Source organism: Chelonoidis abingdonii, chromosome 3 (genome assembly GCF_003597395.2).
Source record: "Chelonoidis abingdonii isolate Lonesome George chromosome 3, CheloAbing_2.0, whole genome shotgun sequence".
NCBI classification, from domain to species: domain Eukaryota; kingdom Metazoa; phylum Chordata; order Testudines; family Testudinidae; genus Chelonoidis; species Chelonoidis abingdonii.
In genome coordinates this window covers 83,332,902-83,357,803 of record NC_133771.1, presented here as the reverse complement: position 1 = coordinate 83,357,803, position 24,902 = coordinate 83,332,902, and the positions used below count along the sequence as shown (strand labels likewise).

The following is a 24,902-nucleotide window of genomic DNA, read 5'->3' as shown; positions in this document are numbered from 1 at the left end:
ATGGTGATGGAACAAAGTGGAATGGAGTTGCCAAATGTGGCAAAGTTCAGGAAGCAGAATCAAGTGAATGAGGGAAGAGAAGAGCCCTGCTGCATCCGCTGTACTGCAGGAAAGGGGGACTTGGTTCTACCTTCAAGTGAAACTGTGTGTGGACAGTGGTGGGACCCAGAAAATCCAGCCCAGAACATGGAGAGACCTTGTAACCCTTCTGCCAGGTAGTGTTGGCAGGAACAGGGTTGGGTTCTATATTGAGGGGTTCCTCTTAACATTACAAAACAGAAGAGGATTGAGCCCCAACCCAGCAATCTGGGAAAACTACATACCACCAAGAGGTACCTCTAAGAAGCACTCACAAGCACTTAATCAGTCTATAACAAAAGAAGACTTTTACTAAGAGCAGAAGGAAATAATAATTAATGTAGGAAAACACGTCAACAATTCAAAAGGATGCAAATCACAAGTAAACACCTGTCCCACAGCATCTTGGGCAGTGTCCTCTGCTCAGTTTCCCACCTTGTAGCTTGAATGTCTGATGGACTAATGTCCCTTTAACATGCCACTCTCCTTTCCTTCTGCTGCATCTTACTCACAGTTGGTTGTCCAAGGTCAGCAAAGTCTCAGAATTCACAAGGGTTCATCTCCCATCTGTGAAGGGGAGAGTCAAGCAATGCCTCTGCTGTTGCCATTGCGCACTCTGCTGCTGACTGGTGCCTCTGGCTGTGATGCTGTGTTCTGAGGTTCCGCACTTAGACCAGTTCTTAGTGATTTCACTAAGTAATGGGGGACCTCATTGCTGTTGCAGCCTCTCGTGTTTCCTTTCACTGCAATACTATCTCCACACCAGGTCTAAGGTTCACCCTCCCACCCCCAGACCTGCCCATCAGTGTTTTCAGCTCTAGTGATTTGAAACAAGGCCTCTAAGCTGATCCTGATCCGCTCCACCTTTAAGCACTGGAGGACGGGCAAGGGGTCAAATAGTATCTAAGGCTGTTTAAACAGATTCCTGATGCCCAGATAAGAACACCTGTGCCCACTCTCCTCTGACTTTTACTTGGATTTGCTTAGTAAGTGAGGTTCAAGCAGGATGAGCACTCAGTTAGGGCATATTAAGTATAGTTCTGCTTCCTTTAGTCATGCAATGAGGATAACATTTCATAATCCGTGTGCACAATACTAAATGGAATTTAAACCCAAAATGGATCACTTGGACAAAGCTGATCTGTTTGCTGTTCACCTAGGCATAGAACGTGTGTCTGTGCAAATATGGTCTGCTCCTGTGGTCTTTCTCCCCAGTTCAACAACAGATGGCAGGGAAGAGCTCATTCAGACCCTGGCTTACAGGCACAACCTTGATGCTCTCCATAATTCACTTTGGCACCATGGATGTCCAAGCGCTGAGCCTCCTCTCAAATTCACAAAAACAACCAGTTTTCTTCCTGGCTCTGAGCATCTGTTTGAGTCCCAGGCTTTTTCTGCAGCACACTTACAGTGCAGGAAGAAAATCCAAGGCCTCCATCTCAAAATACCTAATACCCATCTGGGCTAGATGCTCAGTCACCTGATATCAGCGGAGTCTGGATCTGTATCACCCCAAAGCTGAACATGAGCTTGGGCAAACTAATAGCACAGTCATAGGAAGGTTTCTTTAGAGAAGTCATGATCACAGCTCCAGTTTGCACTAGAAAATAGAGAACACACCGAGTGCTGATGAAAAATGTGGGCAATGAAAGCTAAGGTTTGTGGGGCCCTCTTTGCATGTGTGAGAGACCCAAAAACAGGACTGCCAGGCATCGAAGTACAGAAACTTAACCAGAGATGCCACCTTGGTGGTGTCCAGTGCACTGTGGGACCACTAACTGAATTTGTGCAACTGCTGTTCCAGACTTTGATATTTACACTAGCACTGATGCATAGAAGACACACTCAAGGCAAGTGTAATCACAATAGTGCTGTGAATCCCTGTGCGCCACTGCAAGTTCTTTTTGAATGTGGCTTTGTTGTGCGTTACAATCAAGCTTCGGGACTGCAGCAGTGCTGGCAATACCAAAATTCTTTAGTAGAAATCCTTCCCAGGATGCTTTGGTTTGACAGCCCAGCCCAGCCCAGCCCAATAATGCCTCCTGACAGTTCTTAGAATCATGGAATCATAGAACTGGAAGGGACCTCGAGAGGTCATCTAGTCCAGTCCCTTGCACTCAAGGCAGAACTAAGTATTATCTAGACCATCCCTGACAGGTGTTTGTCTAACTTGCTCTTAAAAATCTCAGTGATGGAGATTCCACAGCCTCCCTAGGCAATTTATTCCAGTGCTTAACCACTCTGACAGTGAGAAAGTTTTTCCTAATGTCCAACCTAAACCGCCCTTGCTGCAACTTAAGCCCATTGCTTCTTGTCCTATCCTCAAAGGTTAAGAAAATGTTTTCTCCTTCCTCCTTGTAACAATCTTTTATGTACTTGAAAACTGTTATCATGTCCCCTCTGTCATCTCTTCTCCTGATTAATCAAACCCAATTTTTTTCAATCTTCCCTCATAGGTCACGTTTTCTAGACCTTTAATCATTTTTGTTGCTCTTCTCATGACTTTCTCCAATTTGTCCACATCTTTCCTGAAATGTGGTGCCCAGAATTGGACACAATACTCCAGTTGACGCCTAATCAGGGTGGAGTAGAGCAGAAAAATTATTTCTCCTGTCTTGCTGACAATACTCCTATTAATACATCTTGCGGCTTTGCACTGCATTAGTGTTCTTTCAATGCTGTGACCCTTGTTCATTAATTGAATTCATGTAAAAGTAAAATAACTGTATTTGGTGCCATTTTAATATGAAAGTTTGTTTTCTTTTTTATTTCAAATATGCAAGCTTTCAAGAGGTGCTCAAACCACTTAACAGCTAGAATTGATACTTTTCAAGGCATTTAATCCTCCTTTCTGGATGTATGTGTTAACCATAGAAAAAATTGTAAATTTAAACTCCATATTCAGCCCAGGAATTTTAAAATAAGAGCTGAAGTACTTAGAGGGGATAGACTATTTATCTTTCTGTGATTGTGTTGTTTCATCATATTTTAGACATATTTTTGGGCAAATAGTTGGAACACAATAATAACATACATTTAAATACTTAGGCTTTGAATAATATCAGGAAGTATTTTTCTTTTATTTTCAAATAAGTCCTTAAAGTCATAGATCCACATTCATCCATGAATATCTAAGGTGAGGTATCTGACCCCCATTATCTCACTGTCTGAGCACCTTATAGTCTTGAATGTATTCATCCTCCCAGCGCCCATGAGGTAAGGAAGAAGTGCTGTTGTCCCCATTTTACAGGGGCATGTCTTCACTAGACCTATTGTAACACCAACAGAACCTGTGTCTCCCCCATTATTAGGGTTGGAAGGGACCTCAGGAGATCAGCTAGTGCAACCCCTGCTCAAAGCAGGACCAATCCCCAACTGCCCCCCCCTCAAAGATTGAGTTCACAACCCTGGGTTTAGCAGGCCCATGCTCAAACCACTGAGCTATCCCTCCCCCCAAATAGGACGATCAAATGAACTCCTTAGACACAGACCACACCAGCAAGAACAAAATGGTGGGTTGTTGGTGGGTGAGATTAAACCTGGAACCTTTGGGGCTTAGTGCATAAGCCAAAAGCTGTATGGCTCTTAGCTAAAGCCATAGAGCAGACTCATTAAGTGCTCTCTCTCTAAGTGGTCTCAGTACCAGTAAATGGGACAGACCACCACACCCACGAGGTGTATGGGTTACATACTTCCCTTAGCTGAGGAAGCACATCCTGAGCCTGAGAGATTTCCCAGCTGAAATCCTGGATGAGCACCCTGTTGTAACACAAATAGACCTTGTCATCAGGATTGAACCTGGGCCTCTGGGGCTTAGTGCATGAACCTCTACTTCAAGAGCCAAAAGTCACATGGCTCTTAAATAAGGCTCTTAAGTAGAGCAGACACATTACTCTCTCTCTAAGTGGTCTCAGGGCCGCCTAGAAGATTCAGGGGGCCTGGGGCAAAGCAATTTTGGGGGCCTCTTCCATAAAAAAAGTTGCAATACTATAGAATACTATATTCTAATGGGGGCCCCTGTGGAGCCTGGGGCAAATTACCCCACTTGCTCCCCGGGCAGCCCTGAGTGGCCTCAGTGCCACTAGATGGGACAGAACACCACACCCAGGAGCTGTGTGGGTTACATTATGTTAGGTTGATTTACAGCCATCTCAGTAATTACTGCGGTGGCTGATGTCCACATTATCTTCCTTCTGTCGGTGGTGCATGTGTTTACCAGGAATGCTTCCACGACTGAAGAGGAGCAGTGTTTGGGGGCTGAGAGCCAGGGCTTTCAGCTCTGTGCAGCTCCCCACCATGAGCCCAGTTGCTCCCCACCGTTTCTTGTCTCCACACTCCCAGTCAGAAGAGTGGAAGGGGGCAGCTACCCAGGGCTTCTTGCCTCTGGTGGGGAGATCCGTGCCCAGCGTCCAATTGGCTGCAGTGGGGAGTGGGTAGCCTGGGGGGCAACAGGGCTCCTAGTGGGGAGTGGGGAGCCCAGGTGGCAGCCTAAGCTGGGAGTCTGGGTGGCAGCCTGGCTTGGAGCTGGGAGACCTGGCAGCAGCCCCGCTGGCAGCTGGCTTTCTTGTCAATTCCATGGCTCCCCTGGGATAGCCGTGAAATTGACAAGACAGTCAGCAGCCTATGTAAGGAATGCAGTGTCTAAACAGACACCATGTTGTCCTAACTACACCAATATAAGCCCTACGCTTCTTGTGGAGGTGGAGTTATTATATCAGTGTATTAAGCATAGGTGCAGGAGCTGGGGGTCCTGCCGGGGGTGCTGCCTGGCTTGAAGTGGTTTCCATTACATACAAGGTTTACAGTTTGGTTAAATGGCTTTCAGCACCCCCACTATGAAAACTGTTCCAGCACCGCTGGAGGTATGGCACTTATATCGGCGGGAGCAAGGGTGTAGTGTAGATACTGACATAGTCAGGTCGATATAAGGCAGCTCATGTCGACCTAACTCTGTAGTGTAGACCAAGCCTGAGTCTGATCTTTCATTTCAATTCTACCTTTTGTTTCTCTTGCTGAAGGCAGCCTTCAGAATTTAAACATCTGCTTTATTTGTATCTGTTATATGTAACGGAAAACTGAGCCTTAGAAAGTGTCAATTTCCCTTATTCATCATGAATGGGGTGTTTACTTTATAGTCTTGTCTGCACAATCAGCATCACAATTACCTTTTAAAAATGTTGTGAATAAATATGATACAAAAACTAGAAGCCATCTGATAACTTCATGGTATGTCTACATGACAAAATTATGTTGACCTAAGTTACATCAGCATACAGCCACCGCAGTAATTAAATTACTTTTGCATGTTCACACAATGCTCCTTGTGTTGTCCTCACCCGGAGTGATTGCACTGATTTAACTGTCATTGTGGGGCACTGTAGGATGATTTCTGAAAGGTAGCAACAGTTGATGTAAGTAATGCAGCGTCTACACTGACATGGCGTCGACCTAACTACATTAACATTGACTCTACATGCCCCAAGGAGTTGGAGTTATTTAATCAGTGTAGTGGGTGAGTTACATCAGTGGGAGCAACAGTTTAGTGTAGATGCTTACAGAGTTAGGTAAACATAAGCTGCCTCACATCGACCTAACTCTGTCGTGTAGACCAGGGCTAAGAGTTGACTTTAGTCTGGCTATAAACACCCAGAGTTTTGTTTGAGTCAGGATTGGATTGACACAGGATACCATAATTTTTCCTTTTTTAGACTGATCAAAAATGTAAATATAGTCAAATATTTAAAGTTGGGAACACAAAACTATGCACTTACAGTTGATCATTCTTAACTTCTTAAAATCAGTGTAAGCATGCTAATCAGTTATATGCAAGTACACAATTGACTAACAAACAGACCAGCTACTTTTGAATACTTCTAAGTAATTCTTTTGAGTCAACAAAATATGTGCTTTGTTAACAGCCATTTCATTTATCGTGTTTATATGTAGCCTTTCATTTATATTTCTATGTGTAATCATCAGGCTGCATCTGTAAATAACTTTGTTAGGACTTTCAAAATACCTTACATGCTACATAAATTTATTAAAAAAGGTATTATACTTTTTTTATAACTGTGAATATTTTTTAAAATTGCATTTACTCGTACAAAAATGGAGTGGACTTTTCAGCATTGCCAGTACATTTTATCTAACGGTGAATTACTTTTAACAGCATTTTTCAATATTAAAAATTACTACATCAGTTTACGTATGTTTGTGTGCCTCCACATCAGTTCTATATATTCTTTTTTAAACATGATTTTCCCATTTTTTACACTTTTATGTATATACAATACCTAGCTCAATGATACTTGATTGGATCCTCTATTTTCTACTGAAATACATGAAACAAATAATACATTTTGAAAGTATGTATTTTCATGTGTTCATGTGTTCTCTGCTTCTCCTGTCACTCTATTCTCTGTTGCATTATGGTTACTGTTATTAAATCCTGCTGGTTTAATCTCTGTAATAGCTCCCAAATCTGCCCTTAACTCTCCTTTTTCACTGCAGAAATCCTTTTCAAGTCAGTCATCAACATCATCTTCATACCTGACTAGTGCTGCCTCCTTCTCTTCGGTATTCTTAATGTTAATATCACTCAAGTTTTCCAATATCCTTTTGTGAAAATAATCTACTTAAAAAGAAGGGACCTACTCAAAGAATTTTAGCAGTTATCTTGGGGGCCTGATACTGTTTACACTTACATCAGTCTGACCTTTACTAGGAGTAGTTATACTGATTTCAGTTGGACTACTCATGGCAGTAAAGGTGTAGCTCATGCATATTTGCAGGGTTCAGCTCTACACTCAGAAATTGCATAATTCTGTGCAATTTCTTCTGGTGTCCACTATGATCTTTATTCAGTCACCTAATAGACAAATTAATTTCCTAGTCCACAACGCACAATCACCGGGGGACGCAGTCTTCTCGCAACAGCACCCAGCGCCACAAGCACCCTCCCGTCCTTGCGGACATGGGAAGGAAACCGAAGGGTGGGGGGGCACTAATATTTTGTGGGGTACAGGCACTACAGCGTTGGCTCAGTATCAGCCTCTGGACAGTTTGCTCCCGCTGCGCTTTCTCGGCCCCAGCCTCCAAAGCGAAGGGAGAGAGCAACGTCCGCGCCTGCACCTTCCTCACTCACTAACTCACTCGCACCCCCAACCCCTCTCCCACGCCGCTGAACCAGCTCCTACCGAGCTCACTGGCTCGGCTCCGGCCCCGCCCCCAGCTTCTAGCCACGCCCCCGCTCCTCCTCCTCCGCGCCCAGTGCTGCTGGCAACGCTGGCCGGCGGGGCTCTGTTGCGGGTACTGGCAGCCAGTTCAGTGCGGCGCCCTTTCGCTGGTGCGCACGCGCATAGGAGCGCGCATGCGCCGCGGCTCTGGGCCCGTGTGGGTGTGAGCCAGTGCAGAGGGCCGCGGGCTCCGCTCTGGCCGCAGGCAACCGGCGCCGCGATGGGCTGAGGCGGGTCAGCGGCTCTGGGCTGAGCGGGGCCCCCCGAGGATGGAGAGAGCCATGGAGCAGCTCAACCGTCTCACCAGGTCCCTGCGCCGCGCTCGCACCGTGGAGCTGCCCGAAGGTAAGAGGGGAGCGGGGGGTCCTCGGGCCAGCGCCACCCCCTGGCCAGGGGCGCCCGTGCCCGCTCAGCAGCGGGAGCTGCGTTCCCCGCCGGCGGCTCCCAGCGCAGGGTGACTCGCCGCAGTAGTTGCCTCGGGGCCGGCCCCGTTACTCCATAACCCTCCGCCTGGCAGCCCCCGCATCTGCGCCGGGCGTTTCCCTGCGGCGCCCCTCACCGCAGCCCGGCTTGCTCGGGGACTGGCTTCTGGCACGTCGCTATCAGTCAGGAGGGGCCTGCCGGCCATGATGCCCGTGCCAGCGTCTTCAAAACGTGGAACGTGTCCTGCCACCACCTCGGGCATCAATCTAGGGCTTGATGCTCCTGTGGGCCATAGCTTGGGGTCGCGAGCTAGGACCAGGGCAGAGCTCCAGTGAGAAGTCCGGGCCCCACCAGGCTACGTTGGGCCTGGGAAGGATGATTGGGATTCTGAAACCTGATCTGCACCTGAATTGTAGGTTAATTTAGGGGTGTGAAAAAGATGTAGTTCAGTTGACCCAGGGTAGACACCACTAAGTGTCTAGAACAGTTCTTCTGTTGACCTAGCTAGCACCTCGTGAGGGGATGGATTTACTACAAGTGGTGGAAAAAAATCTTCCCTTGATCTCTACCCTACAAGCAGGACCGTGGCGTAGCTGTAGCGCTAATGCCTGGGACCAACCTAACTAAGACAACATTGCATAGAACTGTTTATGTCAATTCAGAGTGCACCTGTGTATTGTCCACATAAAGTTGCAACAGTTTAACAAAGTCAGTATAACTGAAGGTTATATGATTTTATGTCAGCACAACTTCCTGTTCAGACCAAGCCTAAAAGGATTATTCAGTGTTTACTGCTGCTCTTCAGAAGCCAGAGGTTAACTCCTTTCCTCCTCAGTATTATTTATTTGCTTTACCATGGTAACTAAAAGCATGAGGGAAGACCTCCCACCCAGAGGCCTTGGCTACACTGGCACTTTACAGCACTGCAACTGGGGTGTGAAAAAACACCCCCCTGAGCGCTGCAAGATGCAGCGCTGTAAAGTGTCAGTGTAATCAGGGCGGCAGCGCTGGGAACGCGGCTCCCAGCGCTGCACACTACACCCATAAGGGATGTGGTTTACAAGCAGCGCTGGGAGAGCTCTCTCCCAGCGCTGCGGCTTTGACTACACTCACACTTCAAAGTGCTGCCGCGGCAGTGCTCCCGCAGCGCTGCCGGGGCAGCGCTTTGAAATGTCTAATGTAGCCAAGCCCAGAGTAGCCAGGATGCTTGAGGCAGGGCAAGGGGGAGGAAGAGGAAAAAAAAGAAATTCTTCCTCCTTTCCAGTAGGAAGAGAGAAGAATGGAGAGTCACTAGCCACAGAACAGTCTAAAACAAGCCCTTTACGGTAACATCAGTAACACAACTATGGAAATAAAGTGTAAATACAGGAAATCTAAAATATCCTTCACTTTTAAATTAACTTACATGATACTGAGACAATTCAGTAATGAGAACTTGGCAGCAATCAGAAGGATAAAAGTATAGACAAAAAAAATAAAATCTAAAAAATAAATCAACATACATTTTTCTTATTTAGAAAGAAGTTTGTTTTCACTTACAGTAATATCAGTACTACATCATAAAATATTTTAACATTTTCCATATAAACAGCAGTAGCTTTTCCTGTAGAATTGTTCAATTTATTTTAGTCATATGTATATCTAGGTCTATTGTAGAGTGTAAATAGTTTATTCATCTACAGTAACTTCTAAAAACAGACAATAACTATTGGATAAATTTACACACAAGATTTTATGGGAACTGAATAATCTAATTTCTGCACAGATAATGAAACTGCTGTCTACACACTAATGCCAATGGTTATGGCTGACCAGCACAGGTGAGTGTTTCTTCCTACAGGTTTGTGCATAAATTACTATTTTTTTAAATTACCTTATTTGTAAGGTTGCAAACATTAGTCTGTCTGTAACATCAGTCTAAATGGTAATAATAAACATCGTCCATAGTAGTAGTCTAAAACTAAATATTTTAAGGGCATAGAAAGCAACATGTTTAATAGAGCTGTATTTTTAAAGTAGTGTTGGCTCCAGGGTTTCTCTTGCTGAGCTGCCATCCAAGGTCACAAAGGCCAGGTCTGTACTACATATGTGCTTTGGTACAACTATGTTGCTTACTGGTGTGGATTTCACACCCCTATTAATGTGGTTATATTGACCGTAGTCCCTTGTGTAGACAGCAGTATGTCAGCGGCAGAGCTTTTCCTGTCGACATAGCTACTGCCTTTTGCAGAGGTGTTTTTTGCCTAGAGTGTCTTCTCCAGAAGCGCTACAGTGTCACATCTGCATTGATATAGTTGTGCTGATGCAAGTTTGTAGTGTAGACCTGCCCAGAGAGAGGATTTTTGCATAGCTGTGGCCCAGCCCGCTGAATACCCAACTTGCATATGATAAAGTATATACATAATGTACCTGAGAAATCTGGTTGACTCAGTCCTGGAAATGCCTGTGTGTGTGCTTAAGACGAGGAGTTTGAAGTGTGTACAGTGATGGAGAAGGAGCCAGTATATCATGAGTACTGGGAGAACAGAACAATGGTAGTTTCTTTGTGAATGAGGTGCATCACTAGGAGTTGATGTACTGTTGGTATTGAAACTCATAGTATCTTATCTGTAGAGGAGATTGTCCAGCATGTACTGATCAGACAAGACTGATGGCTGGGGGACTTCTTAAATGACACTTTAGGAAGTGAGGAAGCTGTTGGAATCTGTCTGAGGGATGTGTCAAGTGAGTTTGCTGCTACTTCCCTGCCCTTTCTGAGTTTTGTAGGCATGTAAGAAGTGCTGAAATTTGTTGATCTGATATCAGCATGGATGTTGTTCCTTCTCCACAATATGTTTATGCTGACACGTATACTAGAGTTTCAATTACGCAGCCTCCTGGATAGCACAAACAACTGCAAGTCACCAGGTTGTTTCAGCCTGAGCCTAGTTTGAAATGTGTGTATCTTTTAGTTAATTCCGTGATCCATCCAGACTTATAAAACCGTATGTCTTATGTGTCAGACTTCTTGCATAATAATGGAAATTCAGTCTAACAGTCTTCCTTAAATTTCATTATACTGGCACTTTTTCCATCTAAACTTGGTGTATGCATAGGGAACTTGCCAGAAATGTGGAAGGGAACATGTAGTGGAGTGGGGAGAAGTATAGGCATACATTTATTTATAATTGCCCAAAGCAAAGTCAGTATAGTGCTTATTACAGTAAAGAAATGTCTTGAACATCTTGTGCTAGTCTACATTAATGTTCATTCAAAATAACCACACAGTATGGCTTATTTGCTGATGTCAGTTTGAACTAGAAAGTGGAAGAGCAAGGGCATTGCAGTTTAGTATTCAGGTATTTTAACAGAGCTGTGGAGCCCTGCCTTGGTTATAGGCTGTAAGAGAGAAAAATAGTACACTGAGATAATTGTAAAACAGATAAAGTATTCAGTCATACAAACAAAATGTATGTTGTGATGCATATCTGAAAGTGGGTGAAACTATCTTTAGACTTTTTCCCCTAACACACAGTTTTATCTGCTTAAGGTCTGTTTCAGAGCTACTGTCAAATTCAAAATTTGATGTGAATTATGCATTTGGACGTGTGAAGAGGAGCTTGCTTCATATTGCGGCAAAGTAAGATTTGGCACTTTTGAGTAGTCGGGGAGATGACTTAAAGGATTACATTGCCACAGAAATCTAGAGCATTAAATTGGAAAAACCTTCAGTGCATATTTGTTGCTAATTTTTTTCCTAACCTTTCTTGACTTAATTACCAGAGTGCATATTTGCACTTTCAAGAATAACTTAACATAAAACCAGGCAGCTTACAATCAGGATTTCAAGTGGCCTTCCATATCCTGACAAGCTATTGTATAGGAAACATTAACTACTGATGGTTGCTTTTTCATCGTTTTTGAAATAAGACTGCTGTGGGAGGAATAAAGCCTTTTTATGGTTTGTTGGTTAAAGAGTTACCTCTGCAATTGCTAGCTGCCTGAGCTTTGCTGTTCCAGACTTGCTTTCTCCCTCTCTAGTAGACAGCTGGCTTTTTTTTGGAAGCATTCAGTCATTCCGTCTCATGGTAATTACATCATGGAAGTGGGAAGTACTCCACTACTGATCTGATGCTTTACTGTCATAATATGGTGGGCAGGTACTTCTCTGCTCAGTTATGAGCAGACAGGGAAGAATTTGAGGCTGTGTACTGAATATTTCTGATTCTTTTAGATCCAGGCTGATGTCCTTGCCTGTAAATATGAAATGCATGATGTCAAATTTATTTTGAACCTGTCAGGTAGTAAAAATAGGCTTGTCCCCGACCAACGCCTCCCTGTTCCTTGTCTCTTAATTGCTCCCTCCCAGGGCCACTCACCTCTCTCCACCCCCCGGGATCCCACCCCCCCATCCAGCCCCCCTGCTCCCTGTCCCCTGACTGCCCTGACCCCTATGCACACCCCTGGCCTTGACAGGCCCCCTGGGTCTCCCATGGCTGTCCAACCACCCCTCTTCCCTCTCCTCTTACCATGCCACCCAGAGCATCAGGCCTGGCAGCCGTAAGGGAGGGAGAATGGTTCGAGCATTGGCCTGCTAAACCCAGGGTTGTGAGTTCAATCCTTGAGGGGGCCATTTAGGGATCTGGGGCAAAAATCTGTCTGGGGATGTGTCCTGCTCTGAGCAGGGGGTTGGACTAGATGACTTTCTGAGGTCCCTTCCAACCCAATATTTTATAAGTAGTACACTTTAAGTAGCACATTCTTAGGGGGAGCAATTTAATACACTACACCCAGCCCCGCTCAGCCTGCTGATGGTCTGGAGTTCTCAAAATATGTTCTCGCACCCCTTCTAAAAAATTACGCTACAGTTAACTTGAAAACTTTACAGATTACTGTAATATACAAAGTTGTGTTACTAAATACATAGGTTTGATGAAACTAAATACATAGGTTTGATGAAACAAAATAGTTGTACTTATGTGCCTGTGCTTAGTTTGTGTTTGATTTACCTTCTAAAAAAAATCTTGTATGTCTCACACCCCCAGAAAGCGCATCTCGCACCCCCTGGAGGTGCATGCACCTCAGATTAAGAACCATTGCACTAAACTGATAAGATCTGCATTTTAATTTAATTTTAAATGAAGCTTCTTAAACATTTAAAAAACCTTGTTTACATACAACAGTAGTTTAGGTATATAATATAGACTTATAGAAAGAAACCTTCTAAAAACGTTAGTGTATTACTGGTACGCATAGCCTTAAATGAGAGTGAATAAATGAAGACTCAGCACACCACTTCTGAAAGGTTGCCGACCCCTGCTCTAAAGTTTTACATTGTTTTATTTTTGAATGCAGTTTTTTTTGTACGTAATTCTACATTTGTAAGTTCAACTTTCATTATAAAGAGGTTGCACTACAGTACTAGTATTAGGTGAATTGAAATATGCTTTTTGTTTTAAAGTTCAAATAATTGTAAGCAAAAATATAAAGTGAGCACTACACTTGGTATTCGGTGTTGTAATTGAAATCAATATATTATATTTAAATGGTATTCTGTTTAATAGTGCGATTAATTGAGATTAATTTTTTTAAAGCATGCTTTTAATATTTTTAATCACTTGACAGCCTTAATAATGACCAATTAAATTGCAAACAGAATATAAAGAGAAAGTTATGTAACAAAACTAATGGCAGACTCAGGTATTTAGATGGATCCTGTAACCCTCAGTCTTTGTTTTCTCTTTTTGCTGTGGTTACATTTGAATATCTACCTTCCTTCTGAAAACTAAACCTCTAACTTTTTTTTAAACAAGTAATTTTGTAATTAAAGTGTGTTAGAGGTTTGATGCTGCAAAAGAACAAATTGGCTAAGGGAAACAAACATAATACCAAGGATGGGGAAAGCCTATATCTTTGAGATTTCCTTGCACCTGCTTCTGCAATTTGGTCTTGAGTAAATTAAACTAAGATTAGTAACTGTTTCCCTGTAATGTTAACCAAATATTATATAATCAGTTCTCACTCCAGCAAAATGTCTTTTTTTTAGCTTTCAAGTTGTAAAAACCCTAGTGACATTAGAGCCAAAATTTTGTTCTGACTTCAACCTCTGGAAGTTAATGAAGTTGCATGATAGTGTAAGTTGTAGAATATCAGAGTTGGAAGGGACCTCAGGAGGTCATCTAGTCCAACCCCCTGCTTAAAGCAGGACTAATCTCCAGACAGATTTTTACCCCAGATCCCTAAATGGCCCCCTCAAGGACTGAACTCACAACCCTTGGTTTAGCAGGCCAGTGCTCAAACCACTGAGCTATCCCTCCCCCTAGTGCAGAATTTGACTCTTAAAAATGCTTGCTGTGGTTTACCATGAAAGTTTCACTTTACTGATTTTGCCATGTCCTTTCTTTCTTCCCATACCTCCATCCAAGCTGTGGATCAGTTGAATGTCTAGTTCTGCTTTTAAAAAAGGGAGCAAATCCTAACTACCAAGATATTTCGGGATGTACACCCCTTCATTTGGCAGCTAGAAATGGGTAAGAAAACTGTTACCTTCTCAAAGCATGCTGATTTTGCTGAACACAGATTATAGACCTGTTTTAAGAATCTTTATGATTTTGGTTTGCATACTGCTTAAATTATATATTTTGCACTTTTGAAAGTATAAATAAAACCACAGAATGTGTACTATGAATTTGTGGGATATTTATTTTTTAAAATTTTAGAATATTGATCTAAATACAACCAAGCAATAAACAAATTGCTATGACCACTTAAGCATTTTTGCTAATCATAGTTTAATAGTTGGAGATTTTATTTAGTGGCTAATAATAAAAACAAGTATTGCAATATTGTGAGTATGTAATACAACACATGACAACGAAGAAGGTAAATACATTAAAGGAGTAAAGCATGGACTGGATTATTCAGGATCTGCAAGACAAAGTTGAAGGGATTTCACTGTTAGGATTGATATTTAGATAAAGAAATTAACTGTGTTCCCTGAAGGAACATCATCTGCAAGACAAAGACGACTCAGGCCTTGTCTACACTACAGTTTTGTTGACAAAAGTGAGCTTTTGTTGAGTAAACTGTATAGGTGTACACACTGAAATGCTCCTCCTGCCAATGTAACTCCCCTGCTATGCCGACATAAGACAACCACCTCAACAAAAGACATAGGCCTTATGTTGACATAGTTAGGACGATGCATGTCTGTGCTGACAGTGCAGTCCTTCTGTCAGCTGTCACTCTTGTCTGCTGGGGGCATGAAATTGATAAGAATCAGGTTTCTGGCTCCTGAGCCCTGCTGCTTCCTAGTCTTCACTCCAAGCTGGCCTGCCACCTAGGCTCCACACTGGGAACCCTGAAGCACAGTAGCTGACTGGACTCCGGGTGTGGATCTCCTCGCCAGAGTTGAGAAGCCTGGGCGGCTTCCACGCCCGCCCCGCCCCCCCGCTCCTGGTACGTTTGGCCTGGCTCTCAGTCTCCCACACTGCCCCTCTTCAGTCGGTGGAAGTGCTCCTGGTGAGGATGTGCACCACTGACAGAAATAGGGTAATGTGGACATATAGCCACTGCATTAGTTACTGCGGTGGCTAAAGTCGACCTACCATAGGTCGACTTATCTTAGTGTAGGCATGTCCTACTAATACCATACATGTAATATTAGGCTAAGAGGGCTTGGCCTCGCTGCGCTCCTCTTATCTAGTAGGGATTTCTTTAGCCATCCTGCTGATGACTGGTTAAGTGTGGGGTTTTTTGGGTATCTTGAGAATAACACCACTTAAGAGCTCTGACTCGCTGCCTCTCCTCTGACCCTTTTCTCTGTGTACATGCATGTCTGTTGCTTCTTCACTCTCCACTTTTCTTGTCGTGTGATTGGCAGACACCCTCTTCAAGGGCCTGGGAAAGAATATACTTATAAGTTCCTTAGGGCAGCATATGTGAGTGATGTTATGCTAGTGCAGATGATGGGAAATGCAATTAACCATCAGTGAAGAAGTGGAACTGAAAATATGCTATGTCAAGTAAACAGTGAAATGAAGAAAAAAAAAGAAGAAAATACTTTTCAGTTATCTTAAGTGATGGTTTTAATGGTAATAGTTACAGATTTCCTCCTGAAAATTCTGACTCTTCAAGTTGTCCCTTTAAAGGTAGGCGCAATATTAGCAGGGATTCTAGGGCTGGATTATTTTGTTAAAAGAACAGATTATTGCTGTCAACAATTACGCTTTCTTGCAGTAAAGCAAAAATCCCCATGAAATTAACAAGATGTGCCTATCACCCTGACCACTTTGCTTTTTGAAGCCTGGGGACAGGAATGGGCTTCATAGCCCAAGCTCCAGCCTGAGCTGGAACTTGAAAGCACTGTCCCTGCACCTATCTGTAGTGCAACCCTGAATCTGTTGACCTGAGCTTGGACACATGCTGCTGAATGCTGTGTTGACATACCCAAAGGGACTAAGTGGCTTGCCTAAGGTAACACGTAAACTGTGGTGGAACAGGGAACTTAACCCAGATATTTTGAGCGTGATGTGCCAGTGGATCATCCATCCTTCCATATAGAGTAAAAGCCGTTTTATCTGGCACTTCACCAACTGGCAAGTTCTATGAACCGGTATATCTGATCTTCGTTGAAAGTCTGGTTTATAGTCTGGTTGGCATGGGACCGGCAGGGGTTGGGGCATGGGAGGGGGTGTGGAGCATGGGCTCTTGGGGGGTTTGGCATGGGAGAGGGTGCAGGGCACGGAGTGTTGGATTGGGGGCTGCTCACCTCAGTCGGGTCCTAGGCGGAGGCACAGCAGGCAGGTCTGTGTGCTGCATCCAGCCACAGGCACTGTCCCTATAGCTCCCATTGGCTATTGTTCCTGGAGAATGGGAGCTGTGAAGGCAGCACTCGGCACAGATCGGGGGCAGCGTGCAGAGCCACTTGCTGTGCCTCCGCCTAAGAGCACCTGAGACAGGTCACCGCTTGCAGGGAGTCACCCGAGGTGAGCACCCCCTGGATCTGTCACGCTGCACCTCTTCCCATGTCCCAAGCCCCCTCCTGCACCCAAATTGTTTCTCAGAGCCCGCACCACCTCATGCACCTAATGTCCCTCCCTCTTAAATTAACCAGCATTTTTTTTGCTTCTTGGCACCTCCCATTCTACCAACATGCCATATAAAACAGCTTTTACTGTATTTAGAAATGTTAGAACAGGACTATGAGGATTTACGCTCCTGGTAGCAGGGCAGTGTGGCCTAGTGGCCAGAGTCCATAGAATCACCCCTGGTTACAGGGCAGTACATCCTAATGGCCAGAGTCTCTCCCACTTTGCTGGGCCCCGGCCCTGACAGTGATGTAGGACCTTGCCACTGGCTCAGCGGGGGGGTCCTACCGAAACACACAGGCTTACCAGGGGCAAGGTACCAGTCTGTCACCCCCCCAGGGCACTTCCTACCGGCTTGAGAGTTGGGGTCTCCCACAAGTCCCTAGGTTCTCTGGGCTCCTCCCATAGTAGGGCTTCATGCTGGCCAGGAGAAGCTTCAGTTCCCAGCAACCTCCAGGGTAGTGGCTGGTCCTCTGTAGGAGCTTCCCAGTTAGGTCCTACCCCAGTGGCTGCCAGCCCAGATTGAGCTGAGTTCCCTCCTTTTATACTGCCAGAGCACTTGGAGCATGCCCAGTACGGCTGGGGTGGAACTTGTGCCGTCAGAGCTACTGGTCTGATGCTGCTAGGGCTAGTGCGGGGTGGGGCTGCCCCGTCGTAAGGACACTTAAGTATTCTGATATTTGTAACGTAGGAACCTGTCTAATCAACCACCATTCTCCCTCTCCCTCCTGTAAGCTAAAACTCTTGGCTGTGTGTGTCTTTTATGGCATTGGTGAGCATTTGCTTTTCTTTAAATATCAGTTAATGGTGTACTGTTTTGAAGAAAACTTGCATACTGCAGTTGATGCATGTGATGAATTAGTCTGAAAGGGGCATGGGGAAGATATTTGTTTTCTGCAGACCCTTTTTCTTTTTTTATGACTGGAGTTGCATATGTTCTTTCGTTTACAGACAGAAGAAATGTATGAGCAAGCTATTAGAATATAATGCAGATGTCAACATTTGTAATAATGAAGGTCTGACTGCAGTAAGTGCTATCCATTTTAGTTAAGTTACTGAAGTGCTTCTCCTGAAATGAATAAACCAGTGATATGCTAACTTTACTGAAAATACTCATAGCTTGTTCCTGCTAAGTGTTTGACTAGCTCTACAATCATTAAAACTGGAAGGGTCTCTGTTAATATATTAATTGTAAAGTATTGTGGAACTGTTAATTTACCAGTGACAAAATTATCAAAATATTTCTAAAACAGTAAAATCTTTTGTTCAAATAAAACACTTTCAGAAATGCAACTTTATATGCTCAAGGTTAATTTTTTGTTTTTTCCACCTGTTTCCTCAGTGACCAGGAAGTGATCATTTTTATACAGGATTTTAACTTTTTTCCATTCCTCTGTGCTGGTATTGTAGCAAACTGCTTTGACTTGAAATCAAGAAGGGTAAAGTTGTGGAACCACATGGTGTTATATTTGCAACTGCTAGTTTTGCTGGCCTGAACAATGAATGTGGACTTCTGATATCAAGGCAGAGGGCCCCTCCCTTAAACATTCTTGATTGTCTTAGCTGGCACCAATCGCTCTCTTCTTGTGTACCTCATGAGTGTCAAGAATCTAAATTTAACTCCCAGTCTGCTGGTTGTAGCTCCTATCAGTAGGATATTCAGGTAGACTACTGGTTACATTCCTCAGCAGCTACAGTGTTTGAGGATCCTTTCTTAAACACATTCTTGCAATCTACTCATGATCAAAGGGAGCTGCTGTGAATTCAGGCACAGATTTAGACTTCTAGATGCATATTTAGGCAGCTTTTTCTAGGATCCTATTTATGAAAATCTTGGCCACAGAGCCTTAGGTTTTGTACACTTGTGTTTATGAAATATATGTATGTATTGACTACTAAGAATATTAGTAATTTGATTGTTTTACTTAGATTCACTGGCTTGCTGTCAATGGGCGAACAGAACTACTTCATGATCTTGTACAGCATGTCAATAACGTAGATGTTGAAGATGCAATGGGACAGACAGCACTACACGTAGCTTGCCAAAATGGTCACAAGACAGTAAGTTCATGAAACTCATTTGAACGGACTGTAATTGTTAAAACCTTGGTAATACTTGTCTCTTTCAAAAAATAAAATATATATTCTTGAAACTATGGCTAGTCATACAGCTTTATGAAGGTTAAATGATAGGCATGTGAATAATTCTATCTTAATAATTCTTAACTACATGTACTCGTATAGGAATAAGTGGTTTATTCTTGTGTGGGTGATCCTGCAGTCTCCTTTGAGAGTATAAACAATTCAATGCACATCCCACATCTGTTCATACAGTTGATTAATCTATTATTGCATAGTTGATTGCAGATCTTGGTGTAGTGTTTAATATTCTTGAATATTTTTTTGTGCATTACTCACTATAATGTGTAGTATTTTGAGCCATGTTTGTCAGAATGATTACATATAGAAAAGCGTATATGGCAGCTTGGTTACTTTTAATCAGATACAGTTAAACGTTTGTACTCTATCTTGGGGATTGATTTTGCATTAGGATTAAGCATGTACATATAGAATAGATGTGTACAGATTTGAACCTTTTTTAAAAAAAAGTATTTTAAGATCATATGGACCAGTGATCCTGTTATCCAGTGATATAGACCACTTAGAGTAAGCAGTGGTCTCTGGACTATTTCCCAGCCCAATTGTCCATTCTACTGTGGTCAAAAAGTTATTCTCTGAACCATCAGAAAGGGCTCCTGATGGCAAGCTGTCAAGAGTTACAAGTTTCAAGACATCAGCTAGCAATCAGACTGATAATTATAGACACATCTACATCATGTGGATGGGATAGAGTTGAGGTTGTTCAAGTACGTTAGCTCAGCATTTGTTTTTTACTTAGTTTTCTCTTAATATATTTTTCAAAAGTACAATATTTTTTAACCTCAATTTACTGATTAAATATTTAACTTTAGTATAAGCTTTTTCGGAGGATCTGATTTCAGTGATCTTACAGAATGGCCAAACTCCTATAAAAGGCATTTTTATTAAAAAGCCAAGTCTTAGAAATAGAGACTAGAATATGTGAAAGCTTTTCAGGGTGTAACTGTCATAATCCTTTTCTTAATGTTTAGGTTTCTTGTTTTTGAGATGTATTACTGGAAATTAAATCTACTCGTATGACTGAAGAAAGATGCATAAAGCTAAACAGTTTCAAGCCAAGTGATATTTTTGTTAATTTCTTTCTAGTTTTGACACTACTTTTTTTTCCTCTTCCCAAAAGACAGTGCAGTGTTTATTAGACAGTGGTGCAGATATTAACAGGCCAAACGTGTCAGGAGCAACTCCGCTCTATTTTGCTTGCAGGTATGGTATATTTGACTTCCAAATACTGTACAAAATGTAAAATTTTAATTTTTAATACACAGAACTACACTAATTCAATGTATAGCAAAGAACTCAAATCAGCAAATATGAAAACTAAGAATGTATTTAGTCTGAACTCTGCCTCTTGCTGGAATGCTGTGTGGTATAGTATTTGAATATTTTGTCATAAGTTTTAGACATGCACATGTATATAAGATTAAATGTCTGTTAATATTGCAGGCTAAGCACCTTTCTACCAGGGTATACCCTAATAAACTAATAAGTCATAATTTTAGATTTAAAATAAGGAAGCTGTTCAAATAACCAATATTTAACCAGCTTTGCATGCTGGGTCAATATTCCAGGTGTACAATATATTCTTGGTATACAATTCTCAAACAACACTATGGGGGGAAAAAAATTCAGACAATCAAAAGTACTAGTCTTCATGGAAGGTTATATCCGTAGCAAGTTTAAGACTTCATTGTAAGACTAATTTTGTTCCAGTTCTGTTTTTAAAACAGTTGTTTCGTTTAAAAAAAAATGTTTGAGGGGGTGGCAAATTGAGCATGTGAAAAAGGCAGATTATAATGGAAATGGTTTGGAACCATTGCTGTAATGGATGCTAACCTATAATATGGTTAAACATGCCTTTATAAATCATGCTCTGTTTATAAACTAACCAACATAAAGTGAATCAGCTATCTGAACTAATTTGTCATAAAATACAAACCTATGCCCTAAAGTAGGGGTGGGCACACTTTTTGGGCCAAGGGCCACATCTGGGTGGGGAAATTGTATGCAGGGGCAGGTATTTGGGGTGCGGTAGGGAGTGCGGGGTGTGAGAGGGGGTGCGCTGTGCAGGAAGAGACTCAGGGCGAGGGATTGGGACAGAGGAGGGGTGCAGGGCGTATGTAGGGCTCAGGGAAGGGGATTGGGGTGCAAGAGGGGTGTGGAGTGCAGGAGGGAGCTCAGGGCAGGGGTGCAGGAGGGGTGCGGACTGTGGGAGGGGGGCTTAGGGCAGGTGGTTGGGGTGCAGGAGGGGTGTGGGGTACAGCAGGGGGCTCAAGGCAGGGGTTTGGGGTGCACAGGGGTTCAGCGTGCAGCAGGGAGCTCACGGCAGGGAGTTGGGGTGCGAGGTGTATGAGAAGGCTCAGGGCAGATAGTTGGTGCACAGGTGTGCGGGGTGCGGCGGAGGCTCAGGGCAGGGAGTTGGGATGCAGGAGGGGTACATGGTGCAGGCAGGGGGCTTAGGGAAGACGGGGGGTGGGGTGCAGGAGGGGTTCAGGCTCCGAGGTGGCAGCAGTGTGCACTGGGGCCAGGGCAGGTTCCCTAGGGAGGAGGGACCCCTAGGGGAGGTGAGGCTAAGGGCCTTGTGTGCACTGCTCTTGCTGTGCCTCCAGGTACCTTCCCCGAAGCTCCCATTGGCTGCGGTTCCCCATTCTTGGCCAATGGGAGCTGTGGGGGGCGGTGCTGGAGGCTGCACGGACATTAGGCTGGCTGCTGCTGAGAGTGGTGCGGGGCCCGTAGCACCCCGGTGATCAATCCCGTGAGCCGGATCCAAAGCCCTGAGGGGCCATAGTTTGCCCAGCCCTGTCCTAAAGACTTAGTATTGGAGTGAAATTTTGTTTTCTACATTTAATTCAATTTCCAGTAGCTCCTTAATTTTAATTGGATCCGTTCAGCTATTTGTTGAGACAGCTACAATTCTGTAATTCTGGTGCTTTGATTACAGGTTAAATAGTTCAACCTGTTGTGAAATTATAAATGTAAACAAAGTGAGAAATGGGCTGACATGGTGGCCTGCTAAGAGCTAAGTTGTGGGAGCCTGGTCTGCTGGTGGTCAGACATATGCTGGCACTTGGCAGTTGGGGAGAGGGGAAGGAGAGAATAAATAGAAGCTAGCTAATTGAAGGTCTCAGTTTAGGGATTGTCATTGATATTAGAAGAAGCAACTGAGTTGCTCCAGTGTAGAGGCATTTAAACCTTTCAGAAAAGAAAGGATTGTGTGGTGGGTTCAGTGGTGACTTCTAGAAATGAAAAATCCTTGGTTGAGAAACTTCCTGGTTCAGATAAAGTCAAGGGGAGAACCCCAAAATGTTAATTTTATATTTCAGTTGCATTCTAATCAGGGTGGATTTGATTTTAAATCAAATTGATTTAAATCATGATTTAAATCACTGAGGCAGGAAGACTTGATGTAATCATGGTTTTCTACATAAAAGTGCATTCTTATTGATTGTTATAACCTTAATACATATTCTTCACAACTCAGAGATCGATGTATAGTGTATACCTTCTAAAAACGAAACCTACATCTTTAAACAGTGATTTATTTTGAAAACTTTTCAGATTTAGTTTTACAGCTATATCAGAAAATGAATGATTGTTTGGTTATTTCATTTACCGAAGGTAACTGAAGCAGATATTTATGAAATCATTGGGAGGTGAACTATATCCAGTTCAACAGGTTAATTTTTAATATTTGGAGGATTTTCTTGCCATGCTGTGGTAGGAGGAGAACATTACCAGACAGACATTTAAATTTGTTTTATTTTAACTAAAACTATAACATTAAGTATTCTGGATTTTTTTTCTTCAACAACGAACATATAATATTTTAATAAAAGAAGCACATGTCCCTCACTTCTCACATTTATCTCCAGCCTTCTTCCACCCCCAAAAGATTTGTTCCACCCCCAAAAGTCTTCTATTCATTGAACTTCTTGAAACTTTGCACTTTTAGAGAGGTAAGGGATTGACTGTGTGCACACAGATTTGCAGAGGGACAATAGAGCTGAGGTCTGTTTGTTTGTTTTGTTAATAAACAAACATTTTTGCTGTTAACAAGCATGTTACCTCTGGAGACGCAATCTGCAGTTTGAGAACTGCAAAACTAAGCATCTCTGATGGTGCTCAATCTAGAAGATACCGAGTCTCATTGGGTAGATAGAAAGATTAACCTAAATAATCTATACAGATGTCTGTGGAATCCCTAATCAATGAACTATTGGAACTCATTTACAAAACTCTTCTGAAACATTAAATGCATACATTGTCTCATACTATAGAACTAGAATTTATAATCCCTAATTCCATGATGAGATCTTTGAGCTATAATATGTCTTAATTAAAACTGTCTTTAGATTGCTTTTTTCCTCAAAAGGCATTCTATCAAAAAAATTCGATTTAAATAAACAAAATCGGATTTAAAAAAAATCATTGATTTTTGTCCATTCTGATTCTAATATTATGTATGTCCCCAATAAGTCTGCAAAATATTTTCTTTGTTTAAGGGCATACAGGGGTTAAGACTATTTTTGGAATGAAATTCATGTAATACATTTACAGCCACATTACTTGGGCTTTTTAGGAGATGTTTAAGGGCTGAACAAATCTAGGGTCAGGGCATTGGAATGCAGTATAGAGCTTCTGTGGCTGGAGTAGTAATGGAAGCTCTCATGCAGGGTTTTAGGCCAATTGATTTTGAGGAGTAGTCAACTTAGTAATCCTGTCCTGTGCAACTGCTTCATTTGCAGAGGGTAAAGACCGTCCTTGATTGGTGTAGAAGCATTTGTGCCAGGTCTTCCTGGAGGGCTGAATTTCACCCATTCTGAAATAAAGCTACTGTAATTGATGGGTATATGCCTAAAAATCGAGCACTTGTAAAGGCTAACACCATTTTATAACATGCAGTATAGTATTCTGGTGACTATAGGAGCACTTATATCTAATTTTCCATTTCTCCTTTTAAAATTTAATTGGAAAATGAATTTTCTTAAGTGTAGCCATATGGAATGTGTGGCATAATTACTGCTTTTTGGTCTTTAATGGGTCACCACCAGCTGCAACAACAAAGTAGCTGATTATATGTTACATAAAGTAGTTATACTGTTTCCTTGACCCAGAGCTTTGACAATGAGATGTATTAGACTTTGAAATAGTCTCCCAAGGGAAGTAGTAAAGCCCATCACTGAATATTTTTATCTTGATTAGACAAAGAACTAAAAACTTACTGTAAAAAAACCCACACACATGCACCACATTATTGTGCTGTCAGGATGATGTACTGGATGACAGAATAGGTCTGTTTTGTCTTTCAAACTCCACTCATGCAAATATAGAGTATTTAACATTGCTGTATTTGATGAGTTTTTTTAATAACAGAACTTCTGTTTTCTTACCCTTACAGTCTATTGTAAGAACATGGTTAGTTATAGACATTATGTAAGTGATTCTTTTATTTAAAATGTATTGGATGAAAGCTTACTAGGCATCTGGAAACAATCATATAATCTTCTCTAAGTACACTTTTCCAATGTAAAAGTGGCATTAAAAATGCCTATATTTTTTCTTGTGCACTCAGGAACCATCAAATGGGCCTAGAGGCTACTTCTGGTCAGAGTGTTCCTGTATGAATATGCAAAAAATTCCAGCTCAGGCCAGTGCTTGTAATATACCTTTGCAATAGGCTGAAGAACAGCCACTTAACAGTGGTCCCTCTGACACAGAAGAGAGGTCTGTCAGGGTATGATTTCCCACTCTGAACCTTAGCGTCCAAAAGATGGGGTACCTGCATGAACCCCTCTAAGCTTAATTACTAGCTTAGAAATGATAGAGCTGCCATCACCCAAAAATATAGTGTTTTGGGACACTTTCTGGCCCCCAAAACCTTCCCTGGGGACCCCAAGACCCAAAACCCCTTGGGTCTCACAACAAAGGGAAATAAACCATT

General features: G+C 42.6%; 1 protein-coding gene across 3 annotated transcripts in view; it reads left to right on the top strand.

The window, feature by feature from the left end:
- The first annotated feature begins 7,398 nt into the window (after positions 1-7,398).
- Positions 7,399-24,902, top strand: part of HACE1 (HECT domain and ankyrin repeat containing E3 ubiquitin protein ligase 1) — an 84,858-nt gene continuing 67,354 nt past the window's right edge. Inside the window, exons 1-7 of one of the 3 annotated variants that reach the window (XM_032783571.2) lie at positions 7,399-7,658; positions 9,502-9,556; positions 11,266-11,355; positions 14,141-14,245; positions 17,756-17,831; positions 18,734-18,865; positions 20,085-20,167. In XM_032783571.2, the coding sequence (XP_032639462.1) occupies positions 7,583-7,658; positions 9,502-9,556; positions 11,266-11,355; positions 14,141-14,245; positions 17,756-17,831; positions 18,734-18,865; positions 20,085-20,167 (617 nt within the window). In that variant the 5' untranslated portion in view covers positions 7,399-7,582. The remainder of the gene's footprint in view (positions 7,659-9,501; positions 9,557-11,265; positions 11,356-14,140; positions 14,246-17,755; positions 17,832-18,733; positions 18,866-20,084; positions 20,168-24,902) is intronic. The other 2 variants (XM_032783573.2, XM_032783572.2) reach the window with 2 other exon arrangements.